Source organism: Cryptomeria japonica, chromosome 10 (assembly GCF_030272615.1).
Source record: "Cryptomeria japonica chromosome 10, Sugi_1.0, whole genome shotgun sequence".
Taxonomy (NCBI): Eukaryota; Viridiplantae; Streptophyta; class Pinopsida; order Cupressales; family Cupressaceae; genus Cryptomeria; species Cryptomeria japonica.
In genome coordinates, this window is record NC_081414.1 from 278,250,766 (window position 1) to 278,265,841 (window position 15,076).

A 15,076-nucleotide genomic window follows, 5' to 3' on the forward strand; every position below is an offset into this window, starting at 1 on the left:
TCATTGTATTCCACAAATCATCTATCTCTCTCACTATATCCTGGGTATGTATATATACCAATCCGAAACAAAAACTTCACCAAGTTAGTCAAAGGAAATATTGTAACGTACAAGCATATCTCTGACCCAAAATAACCAGCTGGACCAAAATATGAAACACACATAACAGAATCCAAACTAAAACCAAACCAAACTTGCAACACCAAAGCAAGAGAAGAATTCACACACCATCACTAGATCTAAAATATGTTACATCTAACTATGATAGTATAGCCCAAACACGTAGCAATCATTTCACCATTGCAAAAATTTGGAACAAACAAGCAACATCCGAACCAATTGTTCTCATCATCAACAACACTTGAACATGCTAATATTAATTGGATCAACTGCTAATGCAAATTGTCCATGACCAAATTACCAATCTATAGCAACCTTCAGTCCAATTGCAAACATTTCAACATTGTAGCTAACTTTGCTGATGTCCAGACCAAAACCCATCTAGACCACAATGTTTGACATCAATGACAATAAAGCCAACAAAGCATATATTTGTAACAATCTCCCCCTTTGTCATTGATGACAAACAACCAAAAATGTTTTCACTCTCAGTAAAACCTTACTAAGAACTCCCCCCAACTATAGCAATCCTTCTATTCAACTTAAGAACATTTCATTATTCTCTTCCCAAAGCAAATATAAAACTTTTTTCAATACTCTTCTCCCCGTTTGCCATCAAAGACAAATGATAAATTACAAAGCATAACACATAAATTATTCAAAATTACTTGGCCATATATCTTTGAACTATTTCTTCATCTTAATTGCTAAGGCATTCTAGTCATGAGTAGTAGCGGCTAGAATCCTACTCTGACATTCACAGTCAATACACTTCTTAACTGCATCATCAAAATAATCTATAATTTTAGCATTTTTCTCAAAATTTTCTACATCAACCAACAATCTTGTGTATGAAGAAAGTTTTAAATCCATACCATCTTGTAGCTCTCCAAACAACCTTATGTAATCATCTCTTTGACATCTTCTTAGGGATAATTGATCATACAAATCCCAAGCCTTATCTTTTTCTTTACAAAAAACATCTTCATTGACTTTAAAATTCTTAGTCATTTCCACTAATTGATACTCAATACAATCAATTTCATCCTTGAATTTTTGTGTGGTAGCAGGAAACCTCAAATGGAATTTGTACAACATTTCAATAACCTCTATTGATTTCTTGAAATTCATTAAATTAAGGATTGGCACTTGATGTGCTCTTTTACATTTTCCTATCATCTTTTTTTGCAAGTTTGTTTCTATAAATCCTTCCATAGCATAATTGTCATCTTCTTTAGCCATTCTTTCTACAAGTATCTCGGCAAGCTCCTATGCAATAAGATCAACAATATCAGTAGCAACTAAATTACTCTAAACTAAGTACTTCGCAAATTCATTTTCAATAACATCTTTCTCATAAGAAACATTCAATTGTGCTATAAATTACCAATAGACTGCACTCCGTCAGGCTTTCTGACCATTTCAAGCACTTTGTCTTCAGTAAGTTCATCATCATTAGAATTTCTCTTCTCCTTTTTTGCTTCCTCAAATTAAGTGACTTTCTATTCTGTCTTCTCCTCTTCTTCATCATCACTGACAATTGTTATCAGTTCAATGTCCTTCTCTAGAACCATCTTTCCACTCTTTTGAATTTTAGAATTAGAGACAAAAACCTCTGTAGATAGCTTCCTTGATTTCTTTACTCTTTTATCTAGTTTCATCATTCTGGACCTTCCTAGAATCTCCTATTTTGTCCCAAACCTTTCTGCATTTAGATTCATCGACATATTCAATAACTTTTTTGCTAAACTCATATATTCCTTTTCAAATACCTCATAGGGAAATGATTTACCAAAGAAACTCTCGAAACCACAACTTTCAAAAAGAAATTATCTTTATCTATCAAAAATACAATATCATTTCCATAACAATCTATAACCTTAGGAGGAATTTGATTCCTCAAAATCAAATCACTTATGAGCTTTACAAAGAAATTTCTATATATTTTCGAACTATCATCCAACCCATCTAAATAGCCCTTAATTTGTGACCCAACAGTCATGTTGTTTCACCATGCAACATTTTTAGCACTGGGTAGAGCATTCAGAATATAGAAAACTTAACAGAAAATTAGAGAACCATACCAGAATGGATACATCTCTCTTTGACATTTTGATGTTATCTAGCAATTGTCTCCATAGAATATTTCTTAAATCAAATTTTATATTTTCTTTGACCATCTGACACGCCACATACACACTGGTGGATGCACAAGAACCTTCTTTATTTCTATAGTAAACTTTGTTTAAGATATTCCCTTTGTTTCATACCTGACATCCACATCCCTGGTAGTGTCAATTTTTAATGCTCTTCCATCTAAAATTACTTTGGTTAAATGATTAACCTCAACATTCTTCATAGATTTCAGCATGGGTATTTCTTCGGTTGTGCATAGTCCAAATTTTTTCTATTCTTCCAAACTACTACTCTGCAATCTTTTCTCACCCTGTCACTTGATCTCTCTCTTTCTCTCTCCTTTGTTTCTCAAATTTCAAGTGCACAAATGATTGAAATTGCAAAAATAAATGCTCCCAATTTAGGTTTCCAAAAAGCCGATACACTATTTGTTGAACCACCAAGAATCACATCTGGACCACAAGATATACTCAGAACATCCAGAAAATCATCACACATATGCCATGATAAGATGGAACTCAAAATCAAACCAAGAGGGGTCTATAGATGTCTATATTAAAGCTCCCCCTCAAACCCTATTGTTTGAGTCAATTATTGGTGCAGTCACCGGTTAGGAGGGACCTCAAAGAGATCAGTCTGGACCGGTCAGCAAGAGTAAACATAACGGAAACACAAGGATGTGATGGAGGCAATGCAGAACTGAATAAATTATATCATGAAAACTGTTTACAATCAACCGATAACAACCGGGTTGCATAAACCAGCTCACTGGCCTACTAAAACATGCTTAATTATAAAAGAGGTCACAACCGGGACCCCAAATCTTAGGATCTATCTTCTATGCTCTATATCTTAACTTATCTACATTCTAATACTCAATTACAATGATTTATATGATCCAAGGGGATCCGGTCAGCCCAAAAAGGGATCAAATGTCGAAGAACAAGACCTAACGTGTAAAACAACAAGGTCGGCCTCCGCCAAAGAAATTCCTCTGAAAAATCCAAAGGATGAAGTGTATATCAAAGGGAAGGTGGGCCACATGCCAAAGAACATCGGAATCAATGCTCAGGGCTCCGCAAACTACGAAAGGGATCCGATAGATCCCGGTAGATTACAACCAGGCAACTGATACCAAAAAAACTGTCTCGAAAATCAGTAGCTATAACTTGCCGAAAAATGATCCAAATGCTCTGCGGTTTAGGAATAAGGTAGATGATCAACTCCTCAAGAAAAATCCAACTCCTCAAGATTCGGTGAGCCAATGTCAGGAAATGCAAAATGAAATGTTGAAATTGCAAAACAAAAAGCAAAACAGAATGAAAATATTTTTGGTTGATGCAAGATTGCCAAGAACCGGGGATGCTCCTGCATCAATTATCGGAAGACGGAACTGCATCCATAGCAGATACCAAACCACCTTCAATATTTCCTTCAGTCTTTTCTACTAATTTCTTCACCCAGAGTAAGTTTCCTTTAGAGTCCACTATATTCTCGGAACCAATAGTTTTTCCTTTACTTGTTTTACAAAATTATATAATATACAATGTTGTAATTCTATCATACTGAACCATTATACATCATACTCCCATTCACACCTCTCCTGAAATTTTTATTCATCTTGCATTGAATAGCTTTGTGCTCATATCCATTGCAAACATAACAATATCTATTGAAAGATTTAACATATTTGTTTGCATTCATTCTAATTCTACATTCACTAGCCTTGTATCCAAATTTGTTGCAATAATAACAATTTCCATTAAAATAATAACCCCTTATCTAATTAATACACTCATTTGCTTTGTGTCCTATTGCATTACATGGAAAATAGTTTCCTTTGAAAGATAAATACCTAGAAGAAATAGGAGGTCTCTGCCCCATCACAAACTTTCTGAAATTATGGGTAGGGATGAAATTCTTCTTATCTTCAGTAGCATTCTTCATTTCATTACCCTTTTATTCATTTCTCTTTGAACATTCACCAAACTCTTCATTATTCTAAAACTGCAAGACAAATTCTCGTATCTCCATTCCACCTTTCAGACTTAAGCCATTACTAATTTGATCTTTAGCATCTTTGAGTTCCTTTTTTAAATTCATCACTTCTTCTAATTTTGAATATTTTTTAGTTTTCTCATCAACTTTTATTTCATATTAAAAAATAGCCTTCTTTCCTTTGCCCAGTAAGCTCTCTAAATGAGTAATCTTCTCAACTACCTTCTTGTATTTGTCTCTACACTCATCCAAATTAGCCAAGGTAGATCTTAGTTCCCCTTACATATCAAAAAGAACCTTCAATATCATCCCAATCACCTTGTTCTATAGCATCCATATCATTAAGCTCTTCTTCAAGCATAGTGCTCAAAATTCTAGATCTACCTCAAGTGGTTAAGCTTACTTTAAAGGAAACTCATCCTAATACCAATTGTTGAACACACGCCAAATGCTAAGAGGGGGGTGAATCAACACAAACTAAAATTTCAAACTCCAATCTTGCATTAACAAAGTTATTCCAAGCACTCACATCAAATAGTATTAAATGATAACATCATAAATTCATTCACACTAGTCACACATGAAAACCAATATTTTATACATGGAAAACCCAAACTGGGAAAAACCACGGTGATAACTTTAAGAAACATCCTCTCCAAAAATTGTATAAAATATTGATGAATATTTCATTTAAAAAAAAAATAATAATTATTTCAATTTGTGAATCTTTCCTTTTTTTAAAGAAAAATATTAATTTTATTGGTGAATTTTAAATTATATCAAATTTTTTAGTAGAAAATATTGACGAATCTTGGAAAATAATAAGAGTATGCATTAATTATTATTGCAAATCCTTCCATTTAAAAAAATAGTTTTTTATAGATAAAAATAAAGCCCTGAAGGTGGAAATCATTAATGAGTTTAAGGGGTAGAATCTACTTTATTTAGTTTATACCATTAACTTAAAATAATCTAATAGCCCTCTTTGTATTTTCTGAGATAAAATATATGAACAATTTTTTATAATCATGGGGCCAAAAATTGCTTTTAGACGATTGATTTTCATTGAGGCCATTGCAATTTGTATCCATAATTTACCTCATAGAATACAATGAAGATCATTAGATTATATTTAAAATCAATGGTGGCAACTAAATATAGTTGATATAGCCCTAAAGTAACAAATAATTATGATATATTATTGACAAATTAATTTTGATTTCTACAATAAATTATAAAATGTTGGTGAACATGATCCAATCATTTATCGAATATTGTGACGAATCTTTCAGCTAAAAAAAAAAATTCTCTGGCGGTTTAAATAACACTAAAATAAAATTTTGTAAAAATGTAGCGATTCGGGTCACCTCAAAAGCTGAATTTATTAGCCAAATCTTGATTCCCAAATTTCAAAAAATAACCAATTGGCGAATATTAGCCACTAAAATTTTCACTAGCGCTAACTCACAAAAATGACCCAATATATAGAAATATTTTACAAAAAGGAAACTAATTGCTTTGGACTTGCAGACCAAGGCTGATTGTACTTGGGGTAAGATACAAAAATGACTTGCAAACCTAATGCTAACTACAATAGGGTAAGATATAGTATTATAACTTATAGAAAAGGAACTATATGAATAAGAGCATCTCAAAATATTTATTAGTCTCTATTATAGCACAAAATATGACCTCGCTAAAATATTTGGACCTCCAAGTCTCTGAATCACTGCTTTTATACGAACTATCACCTTTGTACTACAATACCTTCTAATGAAGCAACTTCATTTGCAGCATCATCCTTACATCAAGTTGCACATGCAAATCATCACTGCATTCCACACAGCATCTATATCTCTTACTATATTTTGGGTATGTATAAAAATACCAATCTAGAACAAAAACATATTCACCAAGTTGGACAAAGGAAAGATTATAATGTGTAAGCATATCTCTAACCCAAAATAACCAACTAGTTCAAAATATGAAACCCACAGAACATAATTCGGACCAAAACCAAACCAAATATGCAAAACTGGACTTAAAGAATACTTCGCATGCCATCACCGGATAAAAAAATATATGTTACATCTAACTCTGATAGCATAGCCCAAACACATATACCAATAATTTCATCATTACGAAAATTCGAACCAAACAAGCAACATTTGGACAAACTGTCCTAATCATCAACAACTCTCAAACATGCTAATATCAATTGGATCAACTGTCAATGCAAACTACTCATGACCAAACGAAGGTACTGATCTATAGCAACCTCTAGTCCAAATGGAAACATTCAACACTATAGCTAACTCTGCTGATGTCTGGACCACAATCCATCTGGACTACACTGTTTCACATCAATGGCAATAAAGCCAATAAATAATATATTTGTAACAAAGGTATTTTGCACAAAGACATTGTGTTTATAAATAAATGAAGCTCAAATTAATTAGGGTCCAATTTATAGTTTATTTGAGTTCCTTTTTATACTTAATTGTATAATCGAGATTTTAAATGCCCATCACTTTATAAAAAAATGTGAAAAAAAAAACATCTACCTAAATTTTTTAGTTGTTTAACTTATAGTAATAAACCAATGGAATAGCTCTTTCTTTTGATTTCATAAACATAAATAACTTTATTTTTTTTCAAATGTAGAAACAAAACTACTTAATACTCAAAAAAACACATTGGTATCTATGTAATGGATTTTTCATATATATTAAATTAATTAGTTTATATTTTTATATTTAATGAATGAAAATCAATAAAATAAATTCTATTAAAAGGTTAATGATATTTTAAAAAATAGTTTAATAAATAAAAAAAGGAAAAAAATACATTCACTAATAAAAGATATAATTTCTTGTATATACATAACAAATTTGTCAATTAAAACATACCTCAATATTTAATTTCTCATTATTTAAAAATCCACTATGGCTCTCAGAATACTTCTTCAAAATCATCTTCATGCTTCACAAAATAAAGGATTCAAATTAATATAAAAAATTTAAATTATATATTATAGAACAATGTTTATAAAAAAAAAGTCTAAAATCAATGTAATTATTAAAAATTAGAGTATTTTATTTATAAAATATTTAATAATGATAAATATGAAATTGAGTTAATTATAAAATAAACAATATACAAAAACTTAATACCAAATGCACTCATTAACCTATAAGAATTTCTACTACGTGAAAGAATATTTATAAATAGTTTAAATGAATATATCATAATTTTAAAAATATTAAATAATATGAAGGCTACACTTCGTTATAAAAATTAATGAACAAGGTTACAGGTGTCAAAATTAATGTTTATTTAATCTCATGAATTAAGGGCCAATAATATTTGACATTCATAACCTTGTGCATAACTCTTCATTGGAAATCTACCTATCAATTATTAGCACCACATTCATATGCTCCATTTCAAACCTAGTTTCAAACATGTTTAGGCCACATATGAGAAATGATCTTGTAATGATAGTGATATATTAATATTGTAGTGCCCCTCCCTGACTCATCTTTCTTTTTATGCATTGGTGGACTATATGGATATAGCTTAGATTGTCTTATGATGCTTTTGACCTAGATGTTACCGGTTGTTTATGATCAGTTTTCATGATCTAATTCATTCAGTTCTGCATTTCCTCCATCATCTTGTCTTGCTTTCATTGTGTTTACTCTTTCTGCACGGTCTAGATAGATCTCTTTGAGGTCCCTCCTAACCGTGACTGCACCACAATACCTCATGATAATTAACTATGGATCATGTTAGGACATCATATCTTATTAGTAATAATATAGGTAGATCTAAAAATATTATAATTATCATACAAATACCATTCTTAAAAAACATTTGATGTCAAGAGTTTTCTAGGACATACTCGATACTAAAAATGTTTCATATATTTTTTTAGTAAAATAACAATGTGAGTGTTTTCTCTTTTGATAAAAGATAGTAATACTTTATGGACAAAAAAATATTGATAGTCCTTTAAAATTATGAAAGAAAAACTAGTGATGATAGTGGTCTTAAGCGGACCTAGTTAGTACCTTCTACTTTACATACAAAGAGATTCCTCCAACAATGTCATAGTAATCATCTTAGGATAAAATACAGAATGTGTACAAGTTGATTGTGAACTCTCCTCAACCCAGGATCACATGTAATAAAAATTTATCCTTTCACAAGAGAAAATGTCAATAAAATACTGCTTGATTGTGGATGTGAAATTCATTGGATTGGAATGGATATGAAATCAAAAATTATACATATGATGCCTTTCTTAAATGATGTACAACATCCATGGTGGATGAGAGATTTGAATTTGAATTTGACATATTCTTCCTCAAATTTATAATGTTCCTTTTTAGGTGTGGAAAAAAAGGAGTTAGAATTTGTGCCAACTCACAAACTAACACCTAAAATATAGTTTTTTAAATGGGTGCCCAAGAATGAATTATTGGGTAATTTCTATTTTGGGGTACTATTGAGTGGAATTAACAAAATATTAAAAGCTTTGAAGGCAACTTCTAAGTTGGGAAAATGTCTTTCTCTTATTTGGCTGTGACGTTCAAGAAGCTCACAAAATAGGAGTTTTGGTGACTATAGTGGTTAAAAGACAAGTTTCAACATTCACTTTAGGATTCCAATTTTCAAATATTTGGGAAGTTTGAGGGGAAGAATAATTTTTCCTTTGAATAGATGACATATCTGAAGATGGAGATGTTGGCAACAACAATGAAGGACAACTGAGAGGGGGGGGGAGTGAATCAGTTTTTATTGGAATAAACAATTGAAGCACAAGTTCAAATCTGATCAACCGTAGCAAGAATAAAAGATAAACACAACAATAACAACAACAAAAAAAACACACATAACACAGAGATTTTGACGTGGAAAACCCAGTTAAGGGAAAAACTATGGTTCGAACCTACCCACAATAAGATGATACTCTGCAGTAGTATGTGAAAATATTAAAACATGGAATGCACATACTTTCAGGCACATTGCCTAGAGATCACTGCTCAAATACAAGAAGTGCTACAACACTAAGGAAGGCTCCCTACCTTACAAAGATCGAACAACAATTTAGTTTACATGAACTTAAACAATAGCATCTCCAAATGCCTGATGACAATTCCAGTTAAGCACATTTGTCTGCTTTGCAACACACTCTGCTCTACACTTCACACCAAAAGATGAATTTGCATGTTCATACATACACCACTATCTGATAATGGAGACACAACACCTATATCCCAATTACATGAATATGGCACGTATTTATACAAATCATCAACCTTGACTACAAGGTTGGCTCAACCCTTAAGACCTAATTACAAAATTACATCACACGATACATAAATCAACCATCAGACTAATACAATAACATGATAACATAGCATGGACCCAAATCAAATCATCGAACATGCAACACCACTAGAAATCTTGCCAAGATCATTTGCAACACACTACACCGAAAATGTCACATAACACAAAGAACATCACCAAACCCATAAGATCTTCAATAACACGCACAATGATCAATGCAAACCAACAAAAAAAATAGGACACGATTAGGAAACACCAACAAGCACATTATAACCATCCGTAATAGCTACACCAACACCACTTAATCAAATCTCCATCAATCAACACGTTGATATTCAAGAACACTCAACAACACCAACTGGAACTACAAAGATAACTTGCGGAGCACCAAAGCATGAACCATCTAAATTGAAGATACAAATGAACATCCCAAACATTCTTCGAAGTCCGCAACTGAAGATATAATCATTCTGGAGCACAATGGATCAAATACTAGAACATTGCAACACTGAACACTGAAAAACCAATCCTCATACTCGAATCCATAACCCAATTAAATCACCACATATCATCATGAAATCAACACTGAATCAACTAGAGATACTTCTTCCTCACCGAGTTTCTCCCTCAAGAAATGATACTTGATTGATATATGCTTTATTTTAGAATCTTGTGCCAGATTCTTTAAAATATTAATAACACTTGAATTATCACAATATATAATAGTAGGCTCATTATAAACTACTCTAATGTCTTTCAGCATGTGGGTCATCCAAACTCCCTGAGTATAGTTGCTAGCAGCAACAACGTATTCAGCTTCTGTAGTAGATAGAGAAATAGCATCTTGCTTCTTACTTGCCAAGGAAACCAACTTCTTCCCTAAAAAGAAAGTACCACCGAATATACTCTTCTAACCATCAACATCACCTGCCCAAGCAGCATCAGTATAAGCACATAACATAAAATTATCATTCTTCAGGTACCACAAACCACAGTCAACTTTCCCTTTCAAGTATCTGAAAAGTCCTCTTCACATCAGTAACATGACTTTCTTTAGGATCATCTTGAAATCTTGTACAAACACAAATAACATGCATAATATCTGGTCTAGTCTGATTCAAGTATAACAGTCCACCGACCATAGATCTATATAAGCTTTGATTAACTTTCGGAGATTCGTCTTGCTTAGTCAACTTGCATCCAGACACCATAGGAGTTCCAACAGGTTTGGAGTCATCTAACCCAAACTTCTTCAACAATTCCTTCATATACTTATATTGAGAAATGAAAATGCCTTTAACAGTCTGTGTAATCTGCAATCCTAAGAAGAATTTCATCTCACCTATCATAGACATCTCAAACTCTTTTTGCATATCATCAACAAATCTCATACTCAAATCTTCATCTCCTCCAAAGATAATGCCATCAACAAAAACTTCAACAATCAAAATGTTATCATTATTAACCTTAAAGTATAAATTACTGTCAGTATACCTTTACAAAATCCCAACTTCATCAAATACTTGTCAAATCTAGCATACCAGGATCTACGAGCTTGTTTAAGTCCATATAGTGCTTTCTTCAGTCTGATACCATGTCTCCTTCATCTGATAATGAAAACTTATCCGATTGCTCAATGTAGACTTCCTCTTCCAAATCACCATTCAAAAAGGATGACTTCACATCCATCTAATATACCTTGAAATCCTTATAAGAAACATATGCAAGAAGTAATCTAATAGCTTCAATTCTAGCTACTCGCGCAAAAGTCTCCTTATAATCAATTCCTTCCATCTGTGAGAATCCTTTACATACCAATCTTGCTTTGTTTCTAACCACTTCATAGATTTCATTCAATTTATTTTTGAATGCCCATTTTGTACCAATCACATTCTTGTCTTTTGGCCTCGGAACAAGTTCCCATGTGTTGTTCTTCTCAATTTGATTCAACTCTTCTTCCATAGTTTTTATCCAATTCTCATCTTTACAAGCTTCAACAACATCTTTAGGTTCAATCTTAGAAATCAAACATATTTCTTCAACAACAATCCTTCTCCTAATCATTACACCTTTATTTTTATCACCAATAATCTGATTTTCTAAATTATTTAATCTCACATACCTCAGAGTCTTCTGATTATTCTGATTCTCCAGTTCTTGAACTTCTTTACCGGCAATAGTGTCACAAGGTGTGCACCCTTGGTCTCCTTGTATTGTGTAGCGCAACACTTGGGTTTGTGACATGGCTTAACCACCTCTTCTGCATTCTATTTAAGTCTAGTGGTTGTATCGGGCATTAACAGGTCGATCTTTTGGTGCAAGGGAAGCTACACTTGTAACAAGTGGTATCAGAGCTTGGTCACAGGTTCAAATCCCTCACTTGCACTAGTGGGATTGTTGCAAGGTGTGCACCCTTGGTCTCCTTGTGTTGTGCAACACAACGCTTGGGTTTGTGACATGGCTTAACTGCCTCCTATGCATTCTATAAATCTAGTCATTGTATCGAGCATTAACAGGTCAATATTTTTGTGCAACGACAACCACACTTATAACAAGCAGCAATATTTGTATTAACTATCTCTATCAGACCATTCTACTTATCAGTATGCACTTTCTTTGAAATAATATCTTGATCATCAAACTCATATCTGCATGCTCTGATCTTCTTTCCATGACATTCATCAAACTTCACATTTGCACTTTCCACTATCTTTTTCAACCTCTTATTGTAACAACGATAGACCTTTCTCTTAGTAGAATAACCCGAGAAGATTCTTTCATCACATATTACATCAAGCTTTCCTATATCCTCATCTCTTTTAATACAATATTTGATTCCAAAAACTCCGAAGTATCTCACTGTAGGAACATGACCAAACCATAACTCATAAGGAGTCTTATCGGAATCACCTTTTATATGTACCCAGTCAAATGTGTATACAACAGTGCTAACAACTTCTCTCCAAAAGGTCTTCACAATATCCCCTTCAATCAATATAGTCCTAGCAGCATCGAAACTAATTATATTCTTCCTTTAAACAACTCCATTATGCTGAGGGGTTGTAGGAGCAAATAACCGTCTACTAATTCCATGCTTCTCACAAAATGAATCAAAATCACCGGATGTGAATTTTCTTCCTCCGTTAGTTGCCGATGCAATCTCTATACCGAAGGCATTTAGAATTTTGCATTTACCATTCTTGAATTACAAATCATATCCCTTATTCACAAATTTTCTTTTATCACCTGTCATATGATATGAACAACCAATGTCAATTACTCATTCATCTTTCTCTTCAATCTTAGCAGCTAAAGCCTTTTCCTCAACAATGCGGCTTGTAGAATTCACTGGTACTAGATCATCTTCCTTCATAGCAATAAATACAAATTCATCTTCCGCATTCACTGACTCTTCATTTGTCACACCTTCATCAACAACATAATAACATTTATTCTGATATTTGTACTTCTAGTTAGACTTATAGGGCTTATCATACTTATCATGCCTCTCATATCTATCATTCTTATCAAATTTATCATGCTTATCATACCTTGACATTCTTTCAGGACACCTAGAAGCAAAATGTCTTATCTTATTACAAGATAAACATTTCAAAGGTAACTTCCCATCATACTTACCTACTCCCTTAGGCAATCTCCGAGCAATAAGTGCTTCAAGATATGCCAACTCTCTTTCTTGTGTTTCCATCTCTCTCATTTCTTTTTAATATATGGAAACCCTAGATGAACTTTCTCCCAGATCATACTTTTGCTTCCTGGATATAGAGGCTTTAAATGCAATCTTAGATTTACCATGTGATTCTCCAAATTCACACAACTCAAAAGAAGCAAGTTTACCAACCAACACATCTCTTGTCATAGTAGTCACAGTTCGGATCTCATCAATAGCAACAACTTTAGATTTATAAGCAGGAGGCAAGGATCTCAGCACTTAAGCAACAATCTCATCTTCTTCAAGAGTTCCACCAACACATCTAATGTTCATGACAAGTTCATTCACTTTAGCCATAAAGGATGATATGTTCTCATCTTCTCACATCTTCAACATCTCATACTTTCCTTTCAAACTCTATAGTTTAACAGCTTTGACATGTTTATCTCCTTCATACATGGTCTCTAACTTTTCCTAGATCTCATATGTAGTCTGGAGTCCTATCATATTAGTCATGTCGGAATTGGTCAAGGCACTCAATAATGCTTCTTTAGTTCTTATGTTATGTTCAACATCCTTGATCTCATTTACAATAACTGGACCATTCTAAGGAACATTGTAGGTATTCTTTGTAATCTTCTAATAATATTCTCCGAGACACTTCACATGACACTCCATCCGGTCCTTCTATACAATATAATTGCTTCCATCAAATCTCAGACTCTCTTTCTTGAAAACATAGGTTGCCATCTGAGATCTCCTCAAGCGGTTATGCTTCTTTCGAAGGATCTAGCTCTGATACCAATTGTTGGTGACAACAATGAAGGAAAACTGAGAGGAGGGGGGTGAATCAGTTTTCATTAGAATAAACAATTTAAGCACAACTTCAAATCTAATCAATTGCAACAAGAATAAAGATAAACACAACAACAACAACACACATAACACCAATATTTTGACATGGAAAACCTGGTTAAGGAAAAAATCACGGTGGGAACCTATCCACAATAAGATGATACTCTGCAGTAGCATGTGAAAATATTACAATGGGGAATGCACATGCATTCAGGCACACTACCTTTATCTCACTGCTCAAATACAAGAAGGACTACAACCCTGAGGAAGGCTCACTGCCTTACAAAGATCAGACAACAATCCAATTTAGATGAACTGAAAGAATAGCATCTCCAAATGCCTGATGACAGTTTCAGTTAAGCACATTTGTTTTCTCTTCAACACACTCTGCTCTATACTTCACACCGGAAGATGAATTTGCTTGTTTGTACATACACCACTCTCTGATAATGTAGACACAACACCTATGTCCCAATTACATTAATATGACAGCTATTTATACAAATCATCAACCTTGATTACAAGGTCGGCTCAACCCTTGAGACCTAATTACAAAATTTCATCACATGATACATAATTCAACCATCGGACCAATACAATTCCATGATGACATAGCATTGACCCAAATCAAATCACTGAACATGCAACGCCACTAGAAATCTTGCGAAGATCATCTGCAACACGCTATACCATTGAAAATGTTGCATAACACGAAGAACATCACCAGACCCATAAGATCTTCAATAATGCACATAATGATCAACGCAGACCAACAAAACAAATAGGACACGATTAGGAAACACCAACAAGCATGTTAGAATCATCTACAATAGCTGCACCAACACCACTTAATCAAATCTTGATCAATCAACATATTGATACTCAAGAACACTCAATAGCAGCAACTGGGACTAGAAAGATAACTTGTGGAGCACCAAA

The 15,076-nt window shown here is 33.2% G+C and overlaps 1 protein-coding gene across 3 annotated transcripts in view; it reads right to left on the reverse strand.

Annotated features, from left to right (window-relative positions):
• Positions 1–15,076, reverse strand: part of LOC131040678 (MADS-box transcription factor 23) — a 181,785-nt gene that overhangs the window by 89,583 nt on the left and 77,126 nt on the right. For all 3 annotated transcript variants that reach the window (XM_059213623.1, XM_059213622.1, XM_057973629.2), the window contains one exon: positions 7,164–7,236. In XM_059213623.1, coding sequence (XP_059069606.1) covers positions 7,164–7,236 — 73 coding nt within the window. The remainder of the gene's footprint in view (positions 1–7,163; positions 7,237–15,076) is intronic.